Below are 23,390 nucleotides of genomic sequence, written 5' to 3'. Positions count from 1 at the left end.
TCAATTAACTTTAAAAGTTAATTTCTGACATATTTTTCCATATAATTTAAACTTTAAATTTGAATAATTCATGGAAAAAATAAAGGAATGCTTTAAGATATTACTTCTTCCTTTTAAGTTCCACTGCTAAAATTAAACCTAGTACTTCTGCATTAGCTTACATATATCATTATATAGCTGTTGTGGAATATCTAGGCCCAAGATAGGATCCAGATGTTGCCAGTCAGGAATATTCTTATAGAAAACCAAATGAGTGATTCGAGAAGTCAGTAGTTCAACATCTTTTTTTGTTGTAACAATATCCCTTCCTCCGCTCCACACAGCTACTGGTATTGTAACATCTTCAATTTTATAAAATGGAGGTGTTGTCTATTGATGAAAAGAGGAGAAAAAAGAGCAATGGTTTTCATGGATCAATTGCATGTTCAGATACTCCATAATCATCACAATTATGACAAATCACAGTTTGAACTATCTTGCCTTGCATGTAATGAGTCTCTGTTACTGAAATAAATGAACTTTTTCACTATATTCTAATTTTTCGAGTTTCACGTTCAGAAATGTCAGGCCCTAGAAACTAATATTTTCACCTTATACCTGGCACCAAAAGATTGTAGACAAAATGGCCTTCTGGGCAAGATGTTGTGGCCAACCAGTGACTAGCAGATCTGGAAGCAGATTTGGACAATGAGGAGGTTGGGAAAGAACATGGGTCAGTCCTGGAGTCTGGGGAAGGCTCTGATGAGTGCTCTGCATTGGAGGCACAGATGGAGCCAGAGCCATATGAAAGTTATCAGCTGCCTCCGGAGTCACACGTCAGTGAGGGAGATGAACAGCTGGAGCCTGTTCCCAGTGTGCGCATGCACAGAGTTGCTAGATGAATGGAACAGCTAAGGAACAAGGGTTGACTTGAGAGTAATATCACAGGTGGACAATGAATGCCCCCTCCCATAGGGAATAAAAGAGGAATGAAAGGGTAGAGGTGTTTGCAGGAGACAATTGGTCCATTTGGGAGAAGATCTATTCCTACATTATTGCCAAGTATTGTCTTTTATACTGTGCAGTCTGAAAGATATTGGCTTGGCAGCTCTCCAAGCCTGATAAAGGTCTGTAATTGGGAAATATCTTGAAACTTTCAATAATTTGCATTTTTCATGTGGGACTTTACAGCATCCTTACTCTGTTATATACGGCTTTGTTCTTTCTGCCATGATCAAAATATTTAAATTCATTGGAATAAATAACCTAAAAGAAATGAAAGTAGGTTCAGTTAAAATAATACAATAGCCAATAAAGTATTTAAATATTCTGGTTTTCTTTTCAAATGTTCTGTTGAGATAAATAGTATCAAGTTCCAACGTAAATTCCTTGTTTCTATTTCTTCACTAAAAGTATGACTTTTATTGAAGGCCACACAACATGGACTTTGTAGTATCAACAGAATGGACTTTGTAGTATTGTACTGGTTAACCAACATTTATTTTGAATTTTAATTTGACTTTATTTTTCTCTCTTTTATTAACAGTTGATCAAACCATTGCAGATTAAAATGTAGAATGGATTGATTGATAACATCTAAAATGTTAAGAGGCGAGAGAGGGGGGAAAGGGAGAGAGATTTTCTATGCAAAGGAATGGTTCTGAATAAATTGTAATAAAATGATCTTCCTCTCTTGGTCTATTTCTTTGGAAAAATATGTATGCTGAGGCACAAGCCTAGAGTCATATTTGGCCCATAAAATATATATAACCATGATGGCGAACCTATGACATGTGTGCCACAGGTACCACGCAGAACCCCCTCTCTGGGCATGCCAGCCATTGCCCAAGCAAAGCTTCTCCATGCATGCTTACACCTCCCACTGGCCAGCTGGTCATTGGGTCTCTGCCATGCATGTGCGGGGGCAGGGCCTTCCCCAATTTCCGCAGATTCTACCCTCCCCCGGTGCCTCTCCATGGCAGGAATGGGAGAGAAAGTTAGGACATGCTGGGGGAAGAAACTGCAAAGATTGGGGAAGGTGCAGAAGAGAGAGAGAGAGAGAGAGAGAGAGTGGCTGGATGGGCGGAAGTTAAGGATGGGCACAAGGTGACACGCTGCTTCTGTGCCAGTCCAGCCAATGGATGGATGGCTCTCAGAGAAGAGCATTGCATTGAGCGACGTGTTCTCTGGTCACAGACTGGATGAAGGTGCAGATATATAGATAGAACATAGAATTTTTATTGGCCAAGTGTGATTGGACACACAAGGAATTTGTCTTGGTGCATATATCTATTTATATATGGTATGTATATGCACTTGCATTACTGTGTATGTACAAAAGCAACTTATAAAATAAACTACCCCAATGACATGCAGGAGCTCAACATTAACATTTAAAATCCAATGTGCTATGAAGACAAACTTTGTGTGTCTCTGATAGTTAGACGGAATTATCTTGAGGGGCAGAAAAAATTGATACTATCAAAACAATAGTCAGATTAAAAAAACTGGACTGGCAAAATTATAAATTCAGACAAGGCCGTCCCCAATTCCAACAAAGATAAAAGGAGGCAGGAGGAAGCACATTCAAACTTGCAAGATTTTGTTACTACCGTGTTTCCCCGATAGTAAGACAGCGTCTTACTTTCTTTTTACCCCCAAAAGCCCCCCTACGTCTTACTTTCGGGGTATGTCTTATATTTCCTTCTCTCCCTCCCTTTCTGTCTCTTTCCTTTCTCTCATTCCCTCTTTCTCTCTATCCTTTCTATCTCTCACTCTTTCCTTCTCTCCCTCCCTTTCTGTCTCTTTCCTTTCTCTCATTCCCTCTTTCTCTCTATCCTTTCTATCTCTCACTCTTTCCTTCTCTCCCTCCCTTTCTGTCTCTTTCCTTTCTCTCATTCCCTCTTTCTCTCTATCCTTTCTATCTCTCACTCTTTCCTTCTCTCCCTCCCTTTCTGTCTCTTTCCTTTCTCTCATTCCCTCTTTCTCTCTATCCTTTCTATCTCTCACTCTTTCCTTCTCTCCCTCCCTTTCTCTCTCTTTCCTTTCTCTCATTCCCTCTTTCTCTCTATCCTTTCTATCTCTCACTCTTTCCTTCTCTCCCTCCCTTTCTGTCTCTTTCCTTTCCCTCATTCTCTCTTTGTCTCCTGGGGCTGACTGTGCCTGCCCTGCATCCCCCACTGCGGAGGGAAAGCATTTGGCATCGGCACCGCCAACCCCCCCCTCCACGAGCAGCAAAAGCCTAAGCGTCGGAGTCAAAAGGCAAACAGCGCACCCCGCCGCTTAGGCTTTTGCTGCTCCTGGAGGGGGGAGGAGGATTTTCTCCTCCCCGCCCCCCCCCGGCAGCCAAACGGCGCTGAGGCTTTCGGCATCGGCGCCCACCCCTCCAGAAGCAGCAAAAGCCTAAGCGACTGGGCACGCTGTTTGCCTTTCGGCTCCGTCGTTGAGGCTTTTGCTGCTCGTGGAGGGGAAGGCGCCGATGCCGAAAGGCAAACGGAGCGCCCCGCCGCTTAGGCTTTTGCTGCTCCTGGAGGGGGGGGATCGGCACCCACCCCTCCAGAAGCAGCAAAAGCCTAAGCGGCGGGGCGCGCCGTTTGCCTTTCGGCGGAAGAGGAGAGAGTAACTCTGGGAGGTATACAATTAAAAATTGTCCTAATTATAGATGAAACACATAGTTTAAATAAAGGGAAATCTTCTATAGATATATTTTAGTTAAAAATTTACTCCCCTTACCCAACTTTTGCCAGAAGCAGGCTTGAAAATCTATAGCAATGTGTTTCACTATTTAAGAATATTCTCTTACTTCTTCCTCCAGACCAGAGTGACTCTCGATCGCCCCGGGTGGATGAAGACATCGCTCGGTCTTCGCTACACCTTTTCCCTGCTACAGGGCATGTTTTTGTGCTTTGTCTGAGCCCGGAGGGCTCGACATAGAATAGGGGGTCTCCTGGGTCCCTAGGGGCAGATCGCCACTGCCCCGAAGGGTAGGGAAAGCCCTGCAGCTGAACCATGGAGAACCGCGCCCCAGCGGCTGCAGGGACACGGTCATAGCGATCAGTCCATGAAGGAAGCCAAGAGAATATTAAAGAAGTCTACAAAAGGCAGATCTGCAGAAAGAAGAAAGGAAAAGCACTTATAAGGTAGCCTTTTTGGTACCTAATACTTGAAAAACGAAGATCTTGAAAGTAAAAGGCAAAGTTTAAAAAAGCTTGTATCTTGCAGTGAAATCCTTCCACAAAAATAAAAATGGCTGGACCTACTTTCCTTTGTTTGACTGCTAGACTTGGAAAGAAAAAAAAAAGTGAAGTTTTTACATTTTACATTTTACTTTTTAGATATTATATATTGCCTTTGGTTTTTTAAAATTTTTTTAAACATTTGGATTAATAATTTTAATATATGATTTATATTACATAAATAATTGGATGAACTCTTAATTGGATTAATTTAGAAGAAATTGTGACAAATGACCTAAATTCCCTTTCAATGAACTTTATTATGTTGGATTAATATTGTTGAACCTTTTTGCTTTTTTCGAAATTGGATTACATTAGACATTTATAATAAAGAGAATAAAGAAGAACAAGAGCTGTAATAATTTGGAGGTATTCATTGAAGGACTATTTTCACTGATATCAAGAGCGTAAGGATCAAATTAAAAAAGATGGACTAAATTTTTTTTCTTTTCTCGCCTTAACTTTTTCCGATTTTATATTGTTTGATTTTTATATTAGCAATACAACTGTTTTACATAATTTTTTTGTTTATATTTTTGTGGACTTTGGCCTTAATTTTGGATCTAATTTTTTTCCTTTTTTGCCTAATAAAAGACTGAGAACCAAGACAGAACATCCTGGAAAAAATTTAAAATCTGCTTTTTTCTTTTTCTTTCCATTTTTCTTTATTTAGAAAACATTTTTACATTTTTACCACTTTTTATATTTTTACCTCCTTTGATATAATATAAATATTTTTTAAATTTTTAAATCTTCTTTCCCCTCTTATATTTATTTTTCTTTTTTTCAATATTCAGTTTGATTGTTTTATCTTTAATTTCTTTTAGTCAAATTAGAGATTTAAAATGTGTTAAAGTTTTGTTTTTCCCCTTTCTACACTTGGTGTATCCCCACATCTTAACAAACATAGTATAGTGCCTATTATATACTTAAGTGAATATCTTTCTTCTCAATTATTATTCCTTTTCTTTATTATTTTTAAATTTTTCTTTTTTCTTTTTATTAATCTTAATTTTTTCACTTTCTAAAATATATAATATACCCTTTGTTTATTCTCTTTTCCCTTTTCTTATTTTATATTTTTCATACTTTTATTAAAATTGAATTTTTCTTCTAAATTGTTTATAATTGCCATTTTAATTATAAAGTAAAAGAAGTTTTATTAAGATATTGTATAATAAATTGTAAAGTTCTGAGATATGAAAGGTTCCTACAGGGCACAAAGTGTGACTTTTGTTACAACAACAACTCGAAAACAAACATACACTCCAACTCCAACTCCAAGTCCCACCCCAAAGGTATCTCCAACATCATCCCTATTACAATAAAGAACAATAACAACAATGTTAGCCAAGGAAAAAGAAAAAGAGAAAGAAAAGCCACCGGCGGAATCAAACCTTCAGTCTATTCAAGATACTTTAGCAGGTATTCAAGACTTTATGCAGAAAACGCAAACGCAGACAAAAATTCAACTAGAAACAAATAAAGAAGTGAAAATATACTTTGAAGAAATGAAACAAGAGATGAAAAATGAAATGGGTACTCTGAAAACTGAGATTAAGAAGGAGATCGGCAAACTTAAAACTGAAATTGGTGAAGTCAAAGGGAGCATAAATTAGATGGATGAAAATATGAAAGTAATACAACAAAACCTACAAGAAAATGAAAAAAGAATAAAAGCAACAGAAGAAAAAGTCCAGGATATAGGACAAAAGGTAGAAGAATATGAAGAACATAATTACGTGGCTTGCAGAAGCTTCGACAAAGCAATAACCAACCTTGAACTTCAATCTGCATCACATGGTTTAAGATTTCAAAATATTGAGGAAGAAAAGGATGAAGATTTATCCGCAAAGACGGCAGAGATAATAGGAGAAATTCTACAAGCGGACCAACAAGAACTTATAAGGGAGATAGACGAAATCTACAGAGTCCAAACGGGCTATGTAAGACGGCACAACTTACCAAGAGAAGTCCACATTAAGTTTGCAAGAAGAGTAATCAAAGATGACATTTTAAAACAGGCGAGAAACCAGACTTGGAAATACAAAGGGAAAGACATTACAATTCTCAAACAAGTTCCAAACAGGGTAAGAGAAAGTAGAAGTGAGTACTACTTCCTCACAAGTGTTTTAATCAAAAAGAATATAGTTTTTCGATGGCTAGTACCAGAAGGGCTTACCCTGACTTGGCAAGCAATGAAAATCAAGATAGAGAGTGTGAACCAAGCAAGAGCTTTTTTTGCACAAAGTGGACTGAACAAGATCGACCCAATTACAGATAGAACTCAAGGGCAAAGAAGAAGAACGGGGGGCCACCAGTAAGGAAAGGGAAGAAACGCAAGATGTTAAAAAGAAACAACCACAAATTCAACAAGAATTGGTGTTAGATGTAGATTACGTGAACCAAAAGAAACCAAAAAATACTACAAATAGAAATGTCACATGATTTGAAAATTTTTTCAGTCAACGTTAATAGTTTGAATAACCCCAGGAAAAGAAATCAAATATTGGCTAAACTTAGAAAACAAAAAGCTCAAATAAATATTTTACAAGAAGTTCATATTAAAAAATCAAAGAGAAGCCTTATTAATAATCCAACATTGGGGAAACTTTACACTAGTTTGGCAAATCAAAAGAAAAGAGGAGTAGCAATGTATATTGATGAAATAATAGAATCAAAACAAATATACAGTGACAGTGAAGGTAGAATTTTAATGGTAGAATTAGATCTAGAAATGAAACCTCTCATAATTATTTCAATTTATGCATCAAATGACAACCAAAAACAATTTTATATAGAACTGCATGACAAAATAATTGAACTAGCAATAGAAAATATGATAATAATAGGTGATTTTAATGCGATTTCAGATAGTCAAATGGATTTTATAGGGGAAAAAATGAAAAGAAAAAAAGGTAATTATACCTACAACATTTTGGAAAATGAGCATGGAATTATTATTAAAATATATATGGCATGAATGCCACTCACAAAACAAACAATACACTTTCTACTCTGGTCTAGGATTGATATGGCCTGGGTGCCAGCACACACGATGGAAAAGATCAGAGATATTGAGATTGAAACTAATAGCTGGGCAGATTATAATCCGCTAGTTATATACTGGAAAGGTAAGAGAAAAGTAAATAACTGGTCAATGAATAGAAACATATTACGTGATCCTAAATATAAAGAATGGATAGAGAAAGAATTGGAGGCCTTTTTTAAAATAAATAAAAATAATGACACTACCCCACAAAACCTTTGGGATACAACAAAGGCATATATACGTGGGTTAACAATTTCCTATATGGCGAAAAAGAATAAAGAGAAGAAGTCGCAATATCAAAAGTTAGAAGATGAATTTAAAAAAATAGAATTAGAAATGCAAAAAAGATGAACGCAATGATAAAGTTAAAAACCAGAGAGATGTATTAAAACATAAAATAAGGTTGATAGAACAAGAATCAATGGTGGAACAAATAAAAAGAGCAAAACAAGAATACTTTGAACATGCAAATAAACCAGGAAGATGGTTGGCATATAAACTTAGGAAAGAGAGAAAAAATAAAATTATTAAAATGTTAATAGATAGTAAAGGTGTAATAAGACATAGAACTGATGAAAAAAAGGAAATAGCATTAGCATTTTACAGGAAACTATATGGAAAAGAAGAAATAAAGGAAGATTTAATTTTTGATTACTTAAGTGCTATAGACCTACTGGCGTTAACGGAAGTTCAACAACAAAAACTAAACAAACCTATCACAGAAATAGAACTACGACAATCTATTAAAAATCAGAAAAATAATAAAGCTACTGGTCCAGATGTGATACCAACAGAATTTTATAAATTAGATATTGAAATATTATTTTTAAATATGTTAGAAATATTTAATCAAATAATAGCAGATGGTAAACTACCAAAAACATGGACAGAAACTTTAATAACATTAATACACAAAGTGGGAACTGAGAAGGAAAAAATTGAAAATTATAGACCGATATCATTATTAAATGTAGATTATAAAATTTTTATATCAATATTTGCCATTAGGTTTAAAAACATTATAAATGGAATAATACATGAAGATCAGAATGGATTTTTACCAGGTAGACAAATTAAAAATAACCTAAGAACAATAATAAATACTTTAGAATATTATGAACAACATCCTGAAAAACAAATGTCACTTATATTTTTAGATGCTAAAAAAGCATTTGATAACGTAAATTGGAATTTTATGAAAATAAAATTAAATAAGATGAAACAAAATTCGTTAGAAGATCAAAACGAAAGAGGAGGCCTTGGCCTCCCTAATTGGAAGTTATATTATCAAGCCACCGCTTTAACATAGATAAAAGAATGGCTAACTCTCGAAAATCGAAGATTACTTAATCTAGAAGGCCATGATCTAACGCTTGGCTGGCATGCCTTTATATGGTACGAAAAGCTCAAAACCCACTCATATTTTAAAAGTAATATTATTAGAAAAGCATTAATAGATGTTTGGGATGAAATAAGGAAAAAACATTTCTTAGTAATGCCAGAATGGATTTCACCAATTGAAGCCATTTCACACCCAAATCTTTTAAAAGATGGTAAGATGGAAATACAGTGATCCCTCGATTTTCGCAGTCTCGATTTTCGCGAAACGCTATACCACGGTTTTTAAAAAAATAATAATTAAAAAATACTCCACGGTTTTTTTTCTATACCACAGTTTTTCCCACCCGATGACGTCATACGTCATCACCAAGAGTCACTTCTCTCTCCCTTTCTCTTCCTTTTTCTCTATCCTTTCTACCTCTTACTCTTTCTTTCTCTCCCTCCTTCATTCAATTTTCTCTCCCTCCCTTTCTCTCTCTTTCCTTTCTCTCCCTCCCTCCCTGTGCCTGCCCTGCACCACCCAACAGGGACAGACAGACCCCGATCGTCGGTTCGTCGCCCCCCCCCCACAGAGGGAGATCGGGCTGTGAGGGCAGTGGATCCGCGTCCCCAGCCACCGGCTTGGATTCCCCTCCCGGCGGCATTGGGCTGCCCTGCATCGCTCACGTGCTCGACTGCAGTGGCTGCTTTGGCGGGGAAGGAGGAGTTTGGGGAGAAGATGAAGGCAGCGGGCAGCAGCTGAGGCGAAGTGAGGCGAAGGCGGCGAGGAGCGGCGAATAACAGAGCAGCTCGCGCCCAGTGGGGTCTCTTCTCCCCAGCCAAAGGAGGAATGGCTTGTGTGTGTAACATATTTTCGCTGATAAGGAAAAGGATTGGGCTGGTGGGGGCGGAGAATCCACCTCCCCAGCCACCGGAGGGAGATCGGGCTGGTGGGGGCGGCGAATCCACCTCCCCAGCCACCGGAGGGAGATCGGGCTGGTGGGGGCGGCGAATCCACCTCCCCAGCCGGGCAGAGGGAAATCGGGCGGGCGGGCGGGCGGGGGGCAGCCAAAAATGGTGTTTTTACTTCCGCACCGCTATATCACGGAAAATCGATTTTCGTGGGAGGTCTTGGAACGTAACCCCCGCAAAAATCGAGGGATCACTGTATAGAGATTTATGGGATAATCAATTAAAATTAAAAGCTAAACAAGAACTGCAAGAGATAGGTGTCGATATAGACTGGTGGCAGTACGTACAGATTAATTCTAGATACCAAAAGGATGTTAGAACCTATATCTTTAAAAAAGAAAACAATATACTTGGGAAATTATTGATTCAAAATCAAAGGAAATTAATTGGAAAGTTATATAAATATTTAATAAACTATAAAACGATAGGCTGGATATTGAAAGATAACATGATTAGTTGGTGCAAAAATTTTGGAAAGGAAATAAATTTTGAAACATGGGAAAAGGTATGGATATATAATTGGAAAATAACAAAATCAACTTCCTTTAAAGAAAATCAAATTAAGATGTTTTACAGATGGCATCTTCCACCATATAGGATCTCAAAGATGTTTCCTAATACCTCTCCTATTTGCTGGAAATACCAAAAAGAAATTGGTAATATTTTCATATATGGTGGACCTGCCCTGAAGCTAAGATTTATTGGAATAAAGTAGAAAAATGGTTAAAGGAAATAACGAACAAGAAGATTAAAAAGACTCCAGAATTCTTTCTACTAGGCATTTGTGATACCAAATATAAAAAAGAAATATATTATTTAATAATTCATATTTTAGTAGTAGCAAGAATTACGTTTGCGCAAAAATGGAAAGAAAAGGAAATACCAAAAGATGAAGAAGTATTTTAAAAAATTATGGAATGTGCAGAATTAGATATGATGACAAGACGGTTAAATAATCAAATGGAAATACAGTTTTATAAAACTTGGGAGAAAGTATATGATTGGTGGAATGTTAAAAAAGAGTTTTAATAATATATGAACAAATTTTAAAACATTTGAATTTATTAAATTAAATAAATGATATATTGAAATCTTAGGGATAGTTTTATATTAAGAAATTTAAAGGACAAGGTTTTTTAGAGCGAGTAATTGATTTTAAATATTTCATTATATTGTTAAATTAGATATAAAGAATTAGACTTTAAATTGCATAATTATATAGCATTGCAGTATTTTAAGAAATTTTAAGCATAAGTTTAATTAATTGACTTTAATTAGTTTAATTACATTACTAAAATGAAAATATAAAATTGAATGTTATATTTTAGTGGTATATTGATATTAGAATTGATTTTAATTAAGTGAACTATAATACCAAAATGGAAACATAGATGTAGATGTTATAATATAGTAGAATATTATTAATTGTTTTTCTGTATTGATCTGATCACAGTTAGATTTTTTTTTCTTCTGTATTAGACTTCTATGACCAGCGGAGCAATGGTAGCTCCTTTAAATGTTAAATGTTGTCTGTATTGTCTGTTTAAAGAAAAATCAATAAAAAAATATTTAAAAATAAGTAAATATAGGGAAATCTTCTATAGATAGATTTTAGTTAAAATTTACTCCCCCAACCCAACTTTTGCCAGAAGCAGGCTTGAAAATCTATAACAATGTGTCTCACTATTTAAGAATACTGTATTCTCTTACTTCTTCCTCCAGACCAGAGTATCGGCTCAATAAAGTAAACAAGACTAAAAATCCCAATGCCATATAGGTCAGGATGGTAACAACTATAATTATATGAACTTGAAGGAGAAGAATAATGAATTACTATTTTATCTCACAAATCTAAACTTCATCTTGTGCCTGATCTGGATTGTTGATTGTGCAAAGAGATTAATTAGTATGTAAGCAAATATTTTCATTCAACAAGATGATGTAGGAATATTGGGAATGGTGTAGAAAGTTAGCACCCACCCCTCTCCTAGAAGAATGAAATATTCTAGAAAATGTTAAAAAGGCAAAATATTTCCCCTAAAAGAGAAATAAAAGTTTTAAAGGAAACAGAAACTAAAGACCCCAGTCTCTGCCCACAGTAGATATTTTGGTGCCACCTTATCTACAAGACAAAATACTGGGCCAGTCTATCTACAAAACAAAAGATCTTATCTCCAGGATGATGAGATTATCTTTCACAATAGGAAATTGTCCTTCATTGTATCACCCAGGAATATTCAAGCCTGGGACACAGACAACTTCAGCGTAGCACCATTCATCATCCAACCATCCTTCCAAGCAGTCTCCACGTTTCCAGTGTCTTTCTCCCCATTTGGAATATAACACAGATGGACATTCTTCCAACAATAGATTGATATACTTAGCATTAACTCACTTAACACAATTTTCTGAATATGTATTTATCAAGTCAGAATCTATTCATATACCATTCCTGACAGTTCCTGTTCAGATACTGATGAGATTCAGCATTTTTGAAACATTTGCAGAATCATCATATATATTCTATGAGAGCAGTCGAAACTCAATTCATTTTAGCCTACTCCTAATAAATGAATAAATATTTTGAACCTGTTGATTAGTTCTGAAAAATGCAGAAAGGAGGGAAATGTTTTTTAAAAATACGTAAAATATAATTTACAATTATTTTTAAAAATATTTTATAGGCAATGTTAATAATATAAATATATAAAAGCAATGTTTTGCATACTGAAAAAGCATTTTGTCAAATACAGTATTGATTTTATCTTGCAGTAAAAATGTAAATTACATTCTACCTGTCTCCAATGAGATAATGTTTTAACAGATGTGAAATCAGGAAAAATTCCAATATAAACATCTGCTCGACTCTACAAAACAAGAGGAATTTACATGTTAATCTCTATTTGTATGTTGTACATCAAGGGTGGTTTCTAACTTATCTGACTGCCAGTTTGCTTCCTCCTGTGCCACGTGAGAATGCCACATGAATGTGCATGTGTTTTGCATATGTGTTTCATGCCATTTTAGTTGATCAATGGCATGAGTGGCAAAAGAATCCAAAACAATATCCTCCCCAAAAGTTCCAAAAATAAGATGGCAATGCATGCACAGTGCCAGAAACTCGGCTTCTGCACAGGCACAGAAGAAGAAAAATCCAAACTTTTTTTTAAAAAAGATGGTGCTGCTCAGAGACCAGCAATGACCAAACCAGTTCTGTGACATTATCATGACATTATCAGCAGTTTGTAACCAGTTTGGAAGAACCAGTCCAAACTGGGATGAACCCACCTCTGTTATACATAACCCCTAGTTGATGTGGGCAACAGCAGCCTCTAGAATTCTTAGTTTGCAAAGATAGCTTGAGAATGCTTAGAGTAAAACCAGGCTTCAATTGCCCTAATGAGCTACAGATCAAATTATGACCGGATTGATTTATTTTACCAATATTATTGCATTTAGAAAGAAATTCTGTATGTGACATGAGTCCTTGGAGAGGGGCAGCATACAAATCTAATAAATTATTATTATTATTATTATTATTATTATTATTATTATTATTATGCTGATAATCATTTGCAATATGGCTGGCTCTGTTAAAAAGTGCTATTGCTAACATGGTGTAAGCCACTCTGAGTCTAAGGAGAAGGGCGACATTAAAAAAATCAAATAAATAGATAGATAGATCCAGCCTCCAGCCCCCCAGAGCTGCTGCTGCTGCTTAGGATATAATGGAAGCAAAAACTAGGCTGGATGTTAACTTTGGCCTGAGGCAGTGGTCTCCAAACTACGGCCCGGGGGGCGGATGCGGCCCGCTGAGGCAATTTATCCGGCCCACGGCAGCACACGAGATTTTACATGGAGCCGGGCGTTGGAGTTGGGGGCGGGGAGTGACGAAAGTGCGAGGCCGGCTAAAGTTTTTCTTTTTTTGAATGGCGAAGGTTTTTCTTATTCTGAATGTTGCACGTGCACGCGCACTCCCCATCTCCTTGTGGGCTGGCAGGGGGATGGGGGCGGAGAGGCCACAACTGAGATGCTCATCACCTGCCCATCCTCGGTGGGGGGGAAAGGCTGCGACCGTGGCTTCCTTTCCTTCTCCCACCTATATCTACCACCGGTGGCCGTCACTGCAGGTTCCTCGGGTGGGAGCTGCCACTCCACTCTGGGCAGCCCAGCCAAGCGGCCGTAGAAAGTGCAGAGATTATTAGAAAGTGGCAGAACCCACCCGAGGAACTTGCGGTGACTGCTGCTGGCTTGGCTGGAGGCGACGGCGGTGGGTGAACGTCCCGCCTGCTGCGAATGTGCTGGTGCCGAGCCTCACTGCTCCACACCAGGTGGGCTGGCTGGTGGATGGGGGTGGGGAGGCCACAACCGAGATGCTCGGCACACGCCCATCCGCAGTGGGGGGTGCGGCTGCGGCCATGGCTCCCTTTCCTTCTCCCACCTATATCTACCGCCGGTGGCAGCCCAGCCAGGCAACTGTAGAAAGTGCAGAGATTATTGCACTTTCTACAGCCGCCTGGCTGGGCTGCCTGGAGGGAAGTGGCGGTAGACATAGGCAGTGGGAGAAGGGAGACGTGGCTGCCCCCGCCCCTGCCCGTTGCGGATGTGCTGGTGCCATGCCTCCCTACCCCCGGCCTCTGCAGAGAGGTAAGGAAGAGAGAAAGAGAGAACAAGAGAGAGAGAGAAAGAGAGTGTGAGAGAGAGAGATCAACAGACAGAGAGCGAGATAGAAAGGAGAGAGAAAGTGAGAAAAAGAGAGAGCAAGAGAGGGGGAGAGAAATAGAGATAGCAATAAAGAGAACAAGAGATAGAAGGAAAGCAAGAGAGAAAGAGTGAGAGAGAGAAAAAAATCAAGTGAGAGGGACAGAGAGAAAGAAAGAGAGAAAGAAAGAAAGCAAGAGAGAGGGACAGAGAGAGAGAGAAAAAAGGGAGAGATAGAGAGGGAGAGATAGAGAGGGAGAGACAGTGAGTGAGAGAGAAAAAATCAAGTGAGAGGGACAGAGAAAGAAAGAAAGAGAAAGAAAGAAAGAGAGAGAGGGACAGAGAGAGAGAGAAAGAAAGAAAGAAAGAAAGGGAGAGATAGAGAGAGGGAGAGGGAGAGATAATGAGTGAGAGAGAGAAAAAATCAAGTGAGAGGGACAGAGAGAAAGAGAGAGAGAGATAGTGAGAGAGAGAGAAAGAAAACAAGAGAAAGAGTGAGAGAGAAAGAAAGCAAGAGAGGGACAGAGAAAGAGAGAAAGAAAGGGAGAGATAGAGAGGGAGAGAGGGAGAGGGAGAGATAGAGTGAGTGAGAGAGAGGAAGAAATTAAGAGAGAGAGAGAAAGCAAGAGAGAGAAAGAGGGAGAGAGAAAGAAAGCAAGAGAGAGAAAGAGGGAGAGATGGAGAGAGAGAGAAAGGAAGAGGGAGAGATAGAAAGAGAATGAGTGAGAGAGAAAGAAAGCAAGAGAAAGAGGGACAGACAGAAAGAGAGAGAAAGAAAGGAATAGAGAGGGAGAGAGAAAGGAAGAGGGAGATATACAAAGAAAGTGAGTGAGAGAGAATGAAAGAAAGTGAGAGAGTTAGAGAGAGAGAAAGAGAAAGAGAAAAAAAGGAGAGGAAGGAAGAGAGAGAGAAAGAAAGAGAAAACTCGGCAAGGAGTTGGGGACTTGCTCCACTTCACCTCCTCCTCCTCCCTCAAGGCGGCAGCATTAAGAAAACCGCAGGGATTTTTTTAATAGTCCGGCCCTCCAACAGTCTGAGGGACAGTGAACTGGCCCCCTGTGTAAAAAGTTTGGGGACCCCTGCTTTAGAGTATTACAAAAAAAAAAACTCTGATAAACCAATAGCTTATATTCATAGATTTTAAAAAGGCCTTCGATTCCTTATATTGGGAATATTTTATAGCACAAATTGACCACATGAAATTCGGATATAATTTTCTTAATTTAATCAAATCTATCTAGACACAACAATCAGCCAAAATACTTCTTAATAAATGCGCCACAGAAGAAATAGTAATAAAAAGAGGTGTACGCCAGGGATGCCCTCTAGCACCCCTAATGTTTATACTCGCAATAGAAACACTTTTTAAAAATATAATAAACAACACACAATTAAATGGAATCAAAATAAAAAAGGAACATTTTAAATGTAAGCGTTCGCAGACGATATCGTATTCAAAATCCAGGACCCACTTAAATCAGCTCACATTCTACTGAAAGAACTTCATAAATTCGGAGAAATAACTGGCCTTAAAATTAATATAGACAAAACTAAAATTATAACTAAAAATATGACAAAAGAACAAAACTTCTTACTCAAACAAGCTCTTAACCTAAAAATAGTTTAAAAAATTAAATATCTTGGTATTTGGGTCTCAGAGAATTGTAGTAGTTTAAAAAAAGACAACTTCAACAAATTAATACAAGATATACAAAAAGACTTAGAGAGATGGACAAAGCTGAAATTATCTTTGATGGGCAAAATTGCTGCAATTAAATCGAACATACTCCCCAGATACATATACCTATTCCAAGTAGCCCCAATTAAATTGAATAAATCATTCTTTGAACACTTACACAAGATAATCCAAAAATGTATCTGGTAAAAAAAAAAGGCAAGAATAAAACTAACAAAATTTACAAGATCATAGATCTAGAGGAGGCTTTGGCCTCCCAAATTTTTATTTATATTATCAAGTGACTATCTTGACTAAAATTAAAGACTGGATAACTCTTCAAAACACACAATTACTTACTTTAGAAGAACCGTTGTACATACCTGAACGGTCTTCTCAGTGCTCTGGAAGGAGAGTCCATCATGGGTTGTAAACCAATCCTATTGGTAGAGACTGAGTTAATTTAAATAATTAATTAACTGGCACCGCCCCCTTAGCAGCCCCCATGAGCCAGTTTTAAAAACGAAGACAATGTAATAATCAGAAAAAATTTATTAACTTCATAACCAAACATAAACTTTAACAGTCCCAGCACTCCGGCGACCTGGCCAAACACCATGCCGGGTGGGTATGGACTCTCCTTCCAGAGCACTGAGAAGACCGTTCAGGTATGTACAACGGTTCTTCTCCATTGACTCTGGAAGGAGAGTCCATCATGGGATATACCAAAGATCAATTCCCCTGGGAGGGAAAAGGCTGGGCCGAGGTCAATGGAGTGACACACACTCGCTGTAAGACACGCCTGCCAAATGAAGCTTCTGCAGAAGCCAATGAGTCCAGTTTATAGTGGCGTATAAAAGTAGAAGACGATGCCCAAGTAGCAGCTCGACAAATATCTTCCAAAGAAGCTTGAGTTGACCAAGCCGCTGAAGTAGCCGAAGCTTGAGTTGACCAAGCCGCTGAAGTAGCCGCACTTCTAGTGGAATGTGCCATAACACCGGTGGGAGGAGATTGAGACCTCGATGAATAAGCCTCAGCAATGCAATCCCTAATCCAGCGACTAAGCGATTGGGAAGAAACTCCAAGACCCATCGTGGCTTGAGCAAAGGACACAAAGAGTCTTTCAGTCTTTCGAAAAGATGCTGTCCTCCTGATATAGGGCTTCAAGGCTCTTCGGACATCCACCTTGTGCCAACGAAGTTCGGAAGGATGTTGACCGTGTGTGCAAAAGTCCGGTAGCACCAGTTCTTGCCTTCTGTGGAAATCCGAATTCACCTTCGGGATGAACGAAGGGTCCAATCGCATCACCACCCTGTCCGGATGGAACACACACAAGTCCGGTCTGATGGACAGTGCCGACAATTCCGAGACCCTTCGGGCAGATGTAACTGCGACCAGAAACAATGTCTTAATGGATAACAATCTATATGAAATGGACCTCATGGGCTCAAAGGGAGGCCCCGTGAGTGCACGTAGCACTAGGGTAAGGTCCCACGTAGGGAATCGCCTTACTGGGGGAGCGTGCTGATTTATAGCTCCCTTGAGGAAATCCCTCACCCATGGATGGTGAGCCAAGGACCTAAAATCTGATACCTGAATTATAGTGGACAGGGCAGCCACTTGTCGCTTCAGGGTGTTAGGGGCCAATCCCCGCTCAATCCCTGATTGGAGAAATTCCAGAACTACAATAAGCGAGGCTTGCTTTGGATCACAGTGGCGGTTAGAACAAAAGTTGCAGAATGCAGCCCATGTTGCCTGGTATATTCGCACCGTCGACGGCCTCCGAGCCGCCTGCATCGTTGCAATGACCGTGTCCAGAAGGTGTTGCTGCGTCAATCTCTCCCGCTCACACGCCAGGCGGCTAACTGGAACCATTGAGGATCCGGGTGACAAATGGATCCTTGAGTGAGGGAGACGAGCTGATCCGGTATCCTCCAAGGAGGGGACACCGAGAGGGCTACCAGGTCTGCGAACCACGGCCTTCGGGGCCAGTATGGAGCCACGATGATGACTTCGGCACTCTCCCGGATTACAATGTCCAGAACTCGTTGAAGCAGACACGTCGGGGGGAATGCGTACAACAGACCTCTGGGCCATGGGGACAAGAGGGCATTGACCCCTTCTGCCCTCGGTGTTGGAAACCGGGAATAAAACCTCTCCAGCTGCGTGTTGGTTTGTGACGCAAAAAGGTCCACCAGAGGGGTCCCGAAGCGTTGAATAATCTGATGAAAGACTCCGGGATCGAGCTTCCACTCTGCTGGGTCTAGAGTGGACCTGCTCAGCCAGTCGGCTTGGACGTTGCTGGTCCCGGCAATGTGTTCCGCCGACAGAGAGGCTAAGCGGGACTCGGCCCAGGTGAAAAGGGCCGCTGACTCTACCATCAGACGGAGGGATTTCGTTCCCCCTTGATGGTTGACGTGGGCCCTGGTGGCCACATTGTCGGTTAAAACCAACACATGCTTGTCTTGAATCCAAGGGGAAAAGGCCTGAAGAGCCAGAAAAACTGCTTTGAGCTCCAAGTAGTTTATGTTGATCGGGCTCAGATCCTCCGGAGACCAAAGTCCCTGGGTCATGTGCAGTCCCATGTGGGCCCCCCAGCCCGACAGACTGGCATCTGTTGTGAGGATTAAGCGGTCCCGGTTGCAGAAGAGTGACCCCTTGTGTAAGGCCGGGGAAGTCCACCATCGCAACGACACCTTGACATCTGAAGGGAGCCGCACTAACCTTTGTGAATGACTCAATTTGGCCTTCTGCCAGGGAAGAAGGAACCATTGCAGTGCCCTGAGATGATGACGAGCCCAAGGCACTATGCCAATAGTCGAGACCAGGGTCCCCAGTACCTTGGAAAGGAACGCGAGCGACACCCGCTGTTGGCGCTGAAGCTGTAAGATTAGTTGACGAATGTTTTCCATCCTTTCTGGGGATAAGGTCACAGTCCCTGTGGAAGTATCTATCATGGACCCCAGGTGTAACAGTCTGACTGTTGGGGAAAGATGACTTTTTTCCTCGTTGATCGTGAACCCGTGGGATTCCAACGTCTGTCTCGTGACTGCCAAATCGGCCAGCGCACTCTGAGAGGAGCTGGACAGGACAATAAGATCGTCCAGGTATGCTAGGATTCGAATTCCCTGGGACCTGATATGGGCAGTCAATACGTCGAGAAGCTTTGTAAATGTGCGAGGGGACGAAGAGAGGCCGAACGGCATCGCCCTGTATTGGTAGTGGGAGCCGTCTAGGTGGAACCGGAGAAACCTCCGATGAGCCGGCAGGATTGGGACATGCAAGTAAGCCGCTTTTAAATCTATGGACGTCAATAGATCCTGCCTTCGGATTGCAGCCAAGATGGTCGAAAGAGAATGCATCCGGAACCGTCGATACTTGATGTAAGTATTGAGGTTTTTTAAATTGAGGATCATTCGGACCCCTCCCGATGATTTTCCTACTTCTTGCCTGGGCACTTCCTCTATCGCCCGTATCTCCAAGAGATGGGCTATCTCCTTTGAAAGTTGTAACCTTTTCTGGGGGTCCCTCTGAACTGGGCACTGAACATAACGGTATGGAGGGGGCTGGAGGAACTCCAAACGCAAGCCCTGGGAGACAGTTGCTAACGCCCACCTGTCCGAGGACGTAGTCCGCCAGGAGGCCTCGAAAAACTGGAGCTTGCCTCCCAGGTGTTGATGAACAGAGTCATTTAGGGCGCTTGAAGCCCCTCTGGTTTCCACGAAAGGGCCGCCTCGCCTGTTGATACCCTCTCTGGCGATCCTGGAAGGGCGCTCTATCACCCCGGAACGTGTTAGAATTATACTGGGGCTGGGAGTAGGGTCTAGTATTCTGACCCGTTGGAGCAGAAGAGTCCCACCGAAAGGACGGCCTGCGCTGGTAGGGGGTATAACGACGCTCCTGTCGCCTGTAAGCTCTGGGGAGGGACTTCTTCTTGTCCTTGTCTTCCACAAGGACGGGATCTAACGCTTCCCCAAAAAGCTTTTCCCCCTGAAAGGGCGCCGAGGCCAGGTTCCATTTCGACTTTAGGTCTGCTGGCCAGCTTCTCAGCCAGAGGAGGCGCCGCGATGCCAAAGTGGCCGCCATACTCCTGGCCGAAAATTTAGCAGCATGCAGAGTGGCGTCTGCAGAAAACTCAGCTGCTGCCAACAGCTTTCCCAGATCCTGTCTCAGGCGACTTTCATCCGGTCCCAGCCGGGCCTGCATCTCCTGCAGCCATACTATAGACGCCCTGGTGAAAAAGGAAGCAGCCGCCGCTGCTCGAAATCCCCAGCTCGCCATCTGGTGCGTTTTACGTATCAACACCTCTGCCTTTCTGTCCTCAGGCTTCAAGCTATCCCCTGTCTCAGAGGGTACGAAGGACTTAGAAATCAGCTGCATGACAGGCTGATCTATAGGAGGGAATTCCAATAATTTCTCCACCTCCTCATCACAAGTGTAGAATCTCCTTTCTACTGCAGAAGGGCCCTGGGCTGCAGCTGGGTGTTGCCAGGGTCTTTTTACACTTTGTACAATAATATCAGAGGATGGAATGTGCTCTGACTCAGGTTGGGGTTCCTTAAATAGGACTGTAGCTGGTTTGGTCCCATCCGTGGTGTCTGGTTTAGCAGGACCTGGCAAATCCACAGTTAGCTTGGCCTTACGAAGCAAGACCCTGAAAGTGGAGGCTTTAAAAAGTCCAGCAGCTACAGGCTGTTCTGGCGGTGTCTCATCGTCAGACAGTTCATAATCTTTGTCAGATTCCTCCAAAGGGTTAGCTTCTTCAGCCCAAGACCCCATACCTGAGGGGGGCGGTGCACACCACAGGTTCTTTGACTGCACTGGGCGGGGTTGCTGTGTGACTTGTTGCACCCCCGCTGCCATCCCCTGAGAATAAGCATTGTTAATCAAATCCTGCACTGATGGGGACATCTGATGCCAGGAATCAGGTTGTGTTCGCAACCCTGCTGCTGTGGGTGTGAAAGTAGCAGATGGTCCCTGGCAGCTCCTCACTGAATGTGATGCAGAGCCTGGCCTAGGCCCACTGTGGCCTGGAGATGGCAAAGCCGGATTGATGGCAAATTGTCTATCAGGAGACCAATCTTTTTCAGAGAAGGATTCAGCAGGCCTCATAGTAGGTAAAGGAGACACAGTTTCTCTGGCCATAGTGAAATGAGAAGGCCCAGAGGACACTGCTGGGACATGAAGAGCAGCCTCAAGTCTCTGCTCTAAGGCCTTGATACGCCTCTCTGCTTCTTTAATTGAGGAAGAAGAGGCCTGAGATGTCCTAGATTTGTCCTTGGACTTAGAAGTTTTGGCCTTCTCTTTGGGGACCACCGAGGGAGAGGTCACCTTATCAGGTGTAGCGTGACCTTCCATAGTACTCACTAGAGCTGCTCACAACACCACAGACTTCAAAAGGACTGCTCCCTGACACTCGCTTCTCTCTCAGAGCAATAAAATGGCGATCGGGAGGTTTGCAGGCACTGCACATGCGCAGAACAGCCTGCCTTGTTCAATCGCGCCTAATAAAAAGGCGGAGAGGAACGTCACAGCCTCTGGCCACAACAAAAAGCGCGGGCATTTTTGTCTATTTTTGACAGCCCAAAATGGCGGCGCTATGAGGCAAACGCGATCCCTGCCTATGGCGAGGAGCCGAAGCCACGAAGGCAGACACTCGCAAACGAAAGGAGACTTCCAAACGCTGCCTCTCCCGCTCACAAGCAAGAAAAACGGCGGCTTTAGTAGATACGCGGCGGCGGCGGCGGCGGCTTTAATCCTGGCCGCCGAACAGCTGAGAGGCGCTGGCACGCCGCCAAACCGCTTTTTTCACAAGAATAAGGCCAGGGATCGACTTTCCGAAGCTGCGCAGTGGGGGGGGCGGACCCCCCCACCTTCAGCTCGCAGCCGGGTCTGACCACGGAGGACAGGGACCCTGGGCTGTGGTGCTCCTCGATCAGGGTGGTACCCGCTGAGGGAAGGGGCCCCCGAGGAGATAACGTTGGGGGTGGTGCCCACGGAGGGCAGAGACCCCTTGAAAACGTCTTCACACCTGCAGTGAAAGAAAAGAAGAAAAGATTAACGGTACCACTTTAATAAATATAAACATTTTAAACATTTTAAACAGTAAAATCACAGAGTACATAAAACAACAGTCTCTACACTTAGACTGAGTTTTTAAAACTGGCTCATGGGGGCTGCTAAGGGGGCGGTGCCAGTTAATTAATTATTTAAATTAACTCAGTCTCTACCAATAGGATTGGTTTACAACCCATGATGGACTCTCCTTCCAGAGTCAATGGAGAAGGATTTGATTTACAGTCGGGGTGGCACTCATTTTTAACAATGGAATCGAGCAAAATTCCAAATTACTTTAAAAAACACCACGCGAGAAATGCTTTAATATCAACATGGCACCAGATTAAAAAAAATTACTATGCAGCGATTCTGAAATGGATATCTCCCAACGAATCCCTCATCTACCTGACCGTCCTTTCCTCACCCAAAATTATAACGTACTCCAAATTACTTGATCTCAATGACAATATCCTCACTAGGCAGCAATTAGAAGAAAACGGAATAATTTTAAATTGGCTCACATACATGCAGATAAACACTAAATACAAACAACATAAGAATACCTTTGAGTTTCAACACAATAATCCTCTCGATGAAATACTATTTGGATCCAACCAAAAAATGATATCCAAACTATACAGTTACCTATTAAGACAGGATACTTTATTTATTTATTTATTATTATTTGGATTTGTATGCCGCCCCTCTCCGAAGACTCGGGGCGGGGATACCATAGAGGAACAAGTTAAAGGATGCATGATTGCATGGTTACAAAATTTTGGATACATAATAAACCTCCCAGAATGGGAAAACAATATACACAACCAATTACAAACTAACGCTCGCAACATCCTACAAAGAAAACTTATTCAAAATTATTTACAGATGGCACTTGCAGCCGGCTAGACTTTCGAATATGTACCACAACATATCTCCTCAATGTTGGAAGTGTAAAAAGAAATGAGGAACCTACTACCATTTGTGGTGGACATGTACATATGCCACAAAATTTTGGGCAGATATCAAAATAATAATAGACCAAGCCATATCGATAAAGATTATAGTTAAACCTGAACTATTCCTCTTAGGCATTTTCCGACAAAAAATTACAAAAGAAGATAGATACCTCATTATACAAATATTGACTGCAGCTAGAATAACATACGCACAACACTGGAAACAGGATACTATTCCAACGACCCTAACCATCATCACCAAAATTATGGAATGTGCAGAACTGTCTAAAATGACGATGGAACTACAAAACAAAAATGATTCAGAGTTTTACAAGGCCTGGGAGAAGTGGTTTCGTTGGTTATCCAAAATCAACAACAGCAAAATAAAAAATAACGACTAAACTACTCACTTTTCATTCAATATTTGACAACAAAACCCTAAA

General features: G+C 41.2%; 1 protein-coding gene across 1 annotated transcript in view; it reads right to left on the bottom strand.

Annotated features, from left to right (window-relative positions):
• Positions 1–31: 31 nt before the first annotated feature.
• The window catches only part of LOC139167642 (lipase member M-like), a 55,784-nt gene continuing 32,425 nt past the window's right edge, over positions 32–23,390 (bottom strand). The window contains exons 7-9 of the mRNA XM_070752330.1: positions 12,354–12,425; positions 1,180–1,245; positions 32–369 (exon numbers count right to left, since the gene is read on the bottom strand). Coding sequence (XP_070608431.1) covers positions 139–369; positions 1,180–1,245; positions 12,354–12,425 — 369 coding nt within the window. The 3' untranslated portion in view covers positions 32–138. The remainder of the gene's footprint in view (positions 370–1,179; positions 1,246–12,353; positions 12,426–23,390) is intronic.

The sequence above is a fragment of the Erythrolamprus reginae genome, chromosome 5, assembly GCF_031021105.1.
Source record: "Erythrolamprus reginae isolate rEryReg1 chromosome 5, rEryReg1.hap1, whole genome shotgun sequence".
In the NCBI taxonomy this organism is placed as follows: Eukaryota; Metazoa; Chordata; class Lepidosauria; order Squamata; family Dipsadidae; genus Erythrolamprus; species Erythrolamprus reginae.
Note: the sequence above shows the minus strand (reverse complement) of the source record. Positions and strands in the feature narration are given on the sequence as shown.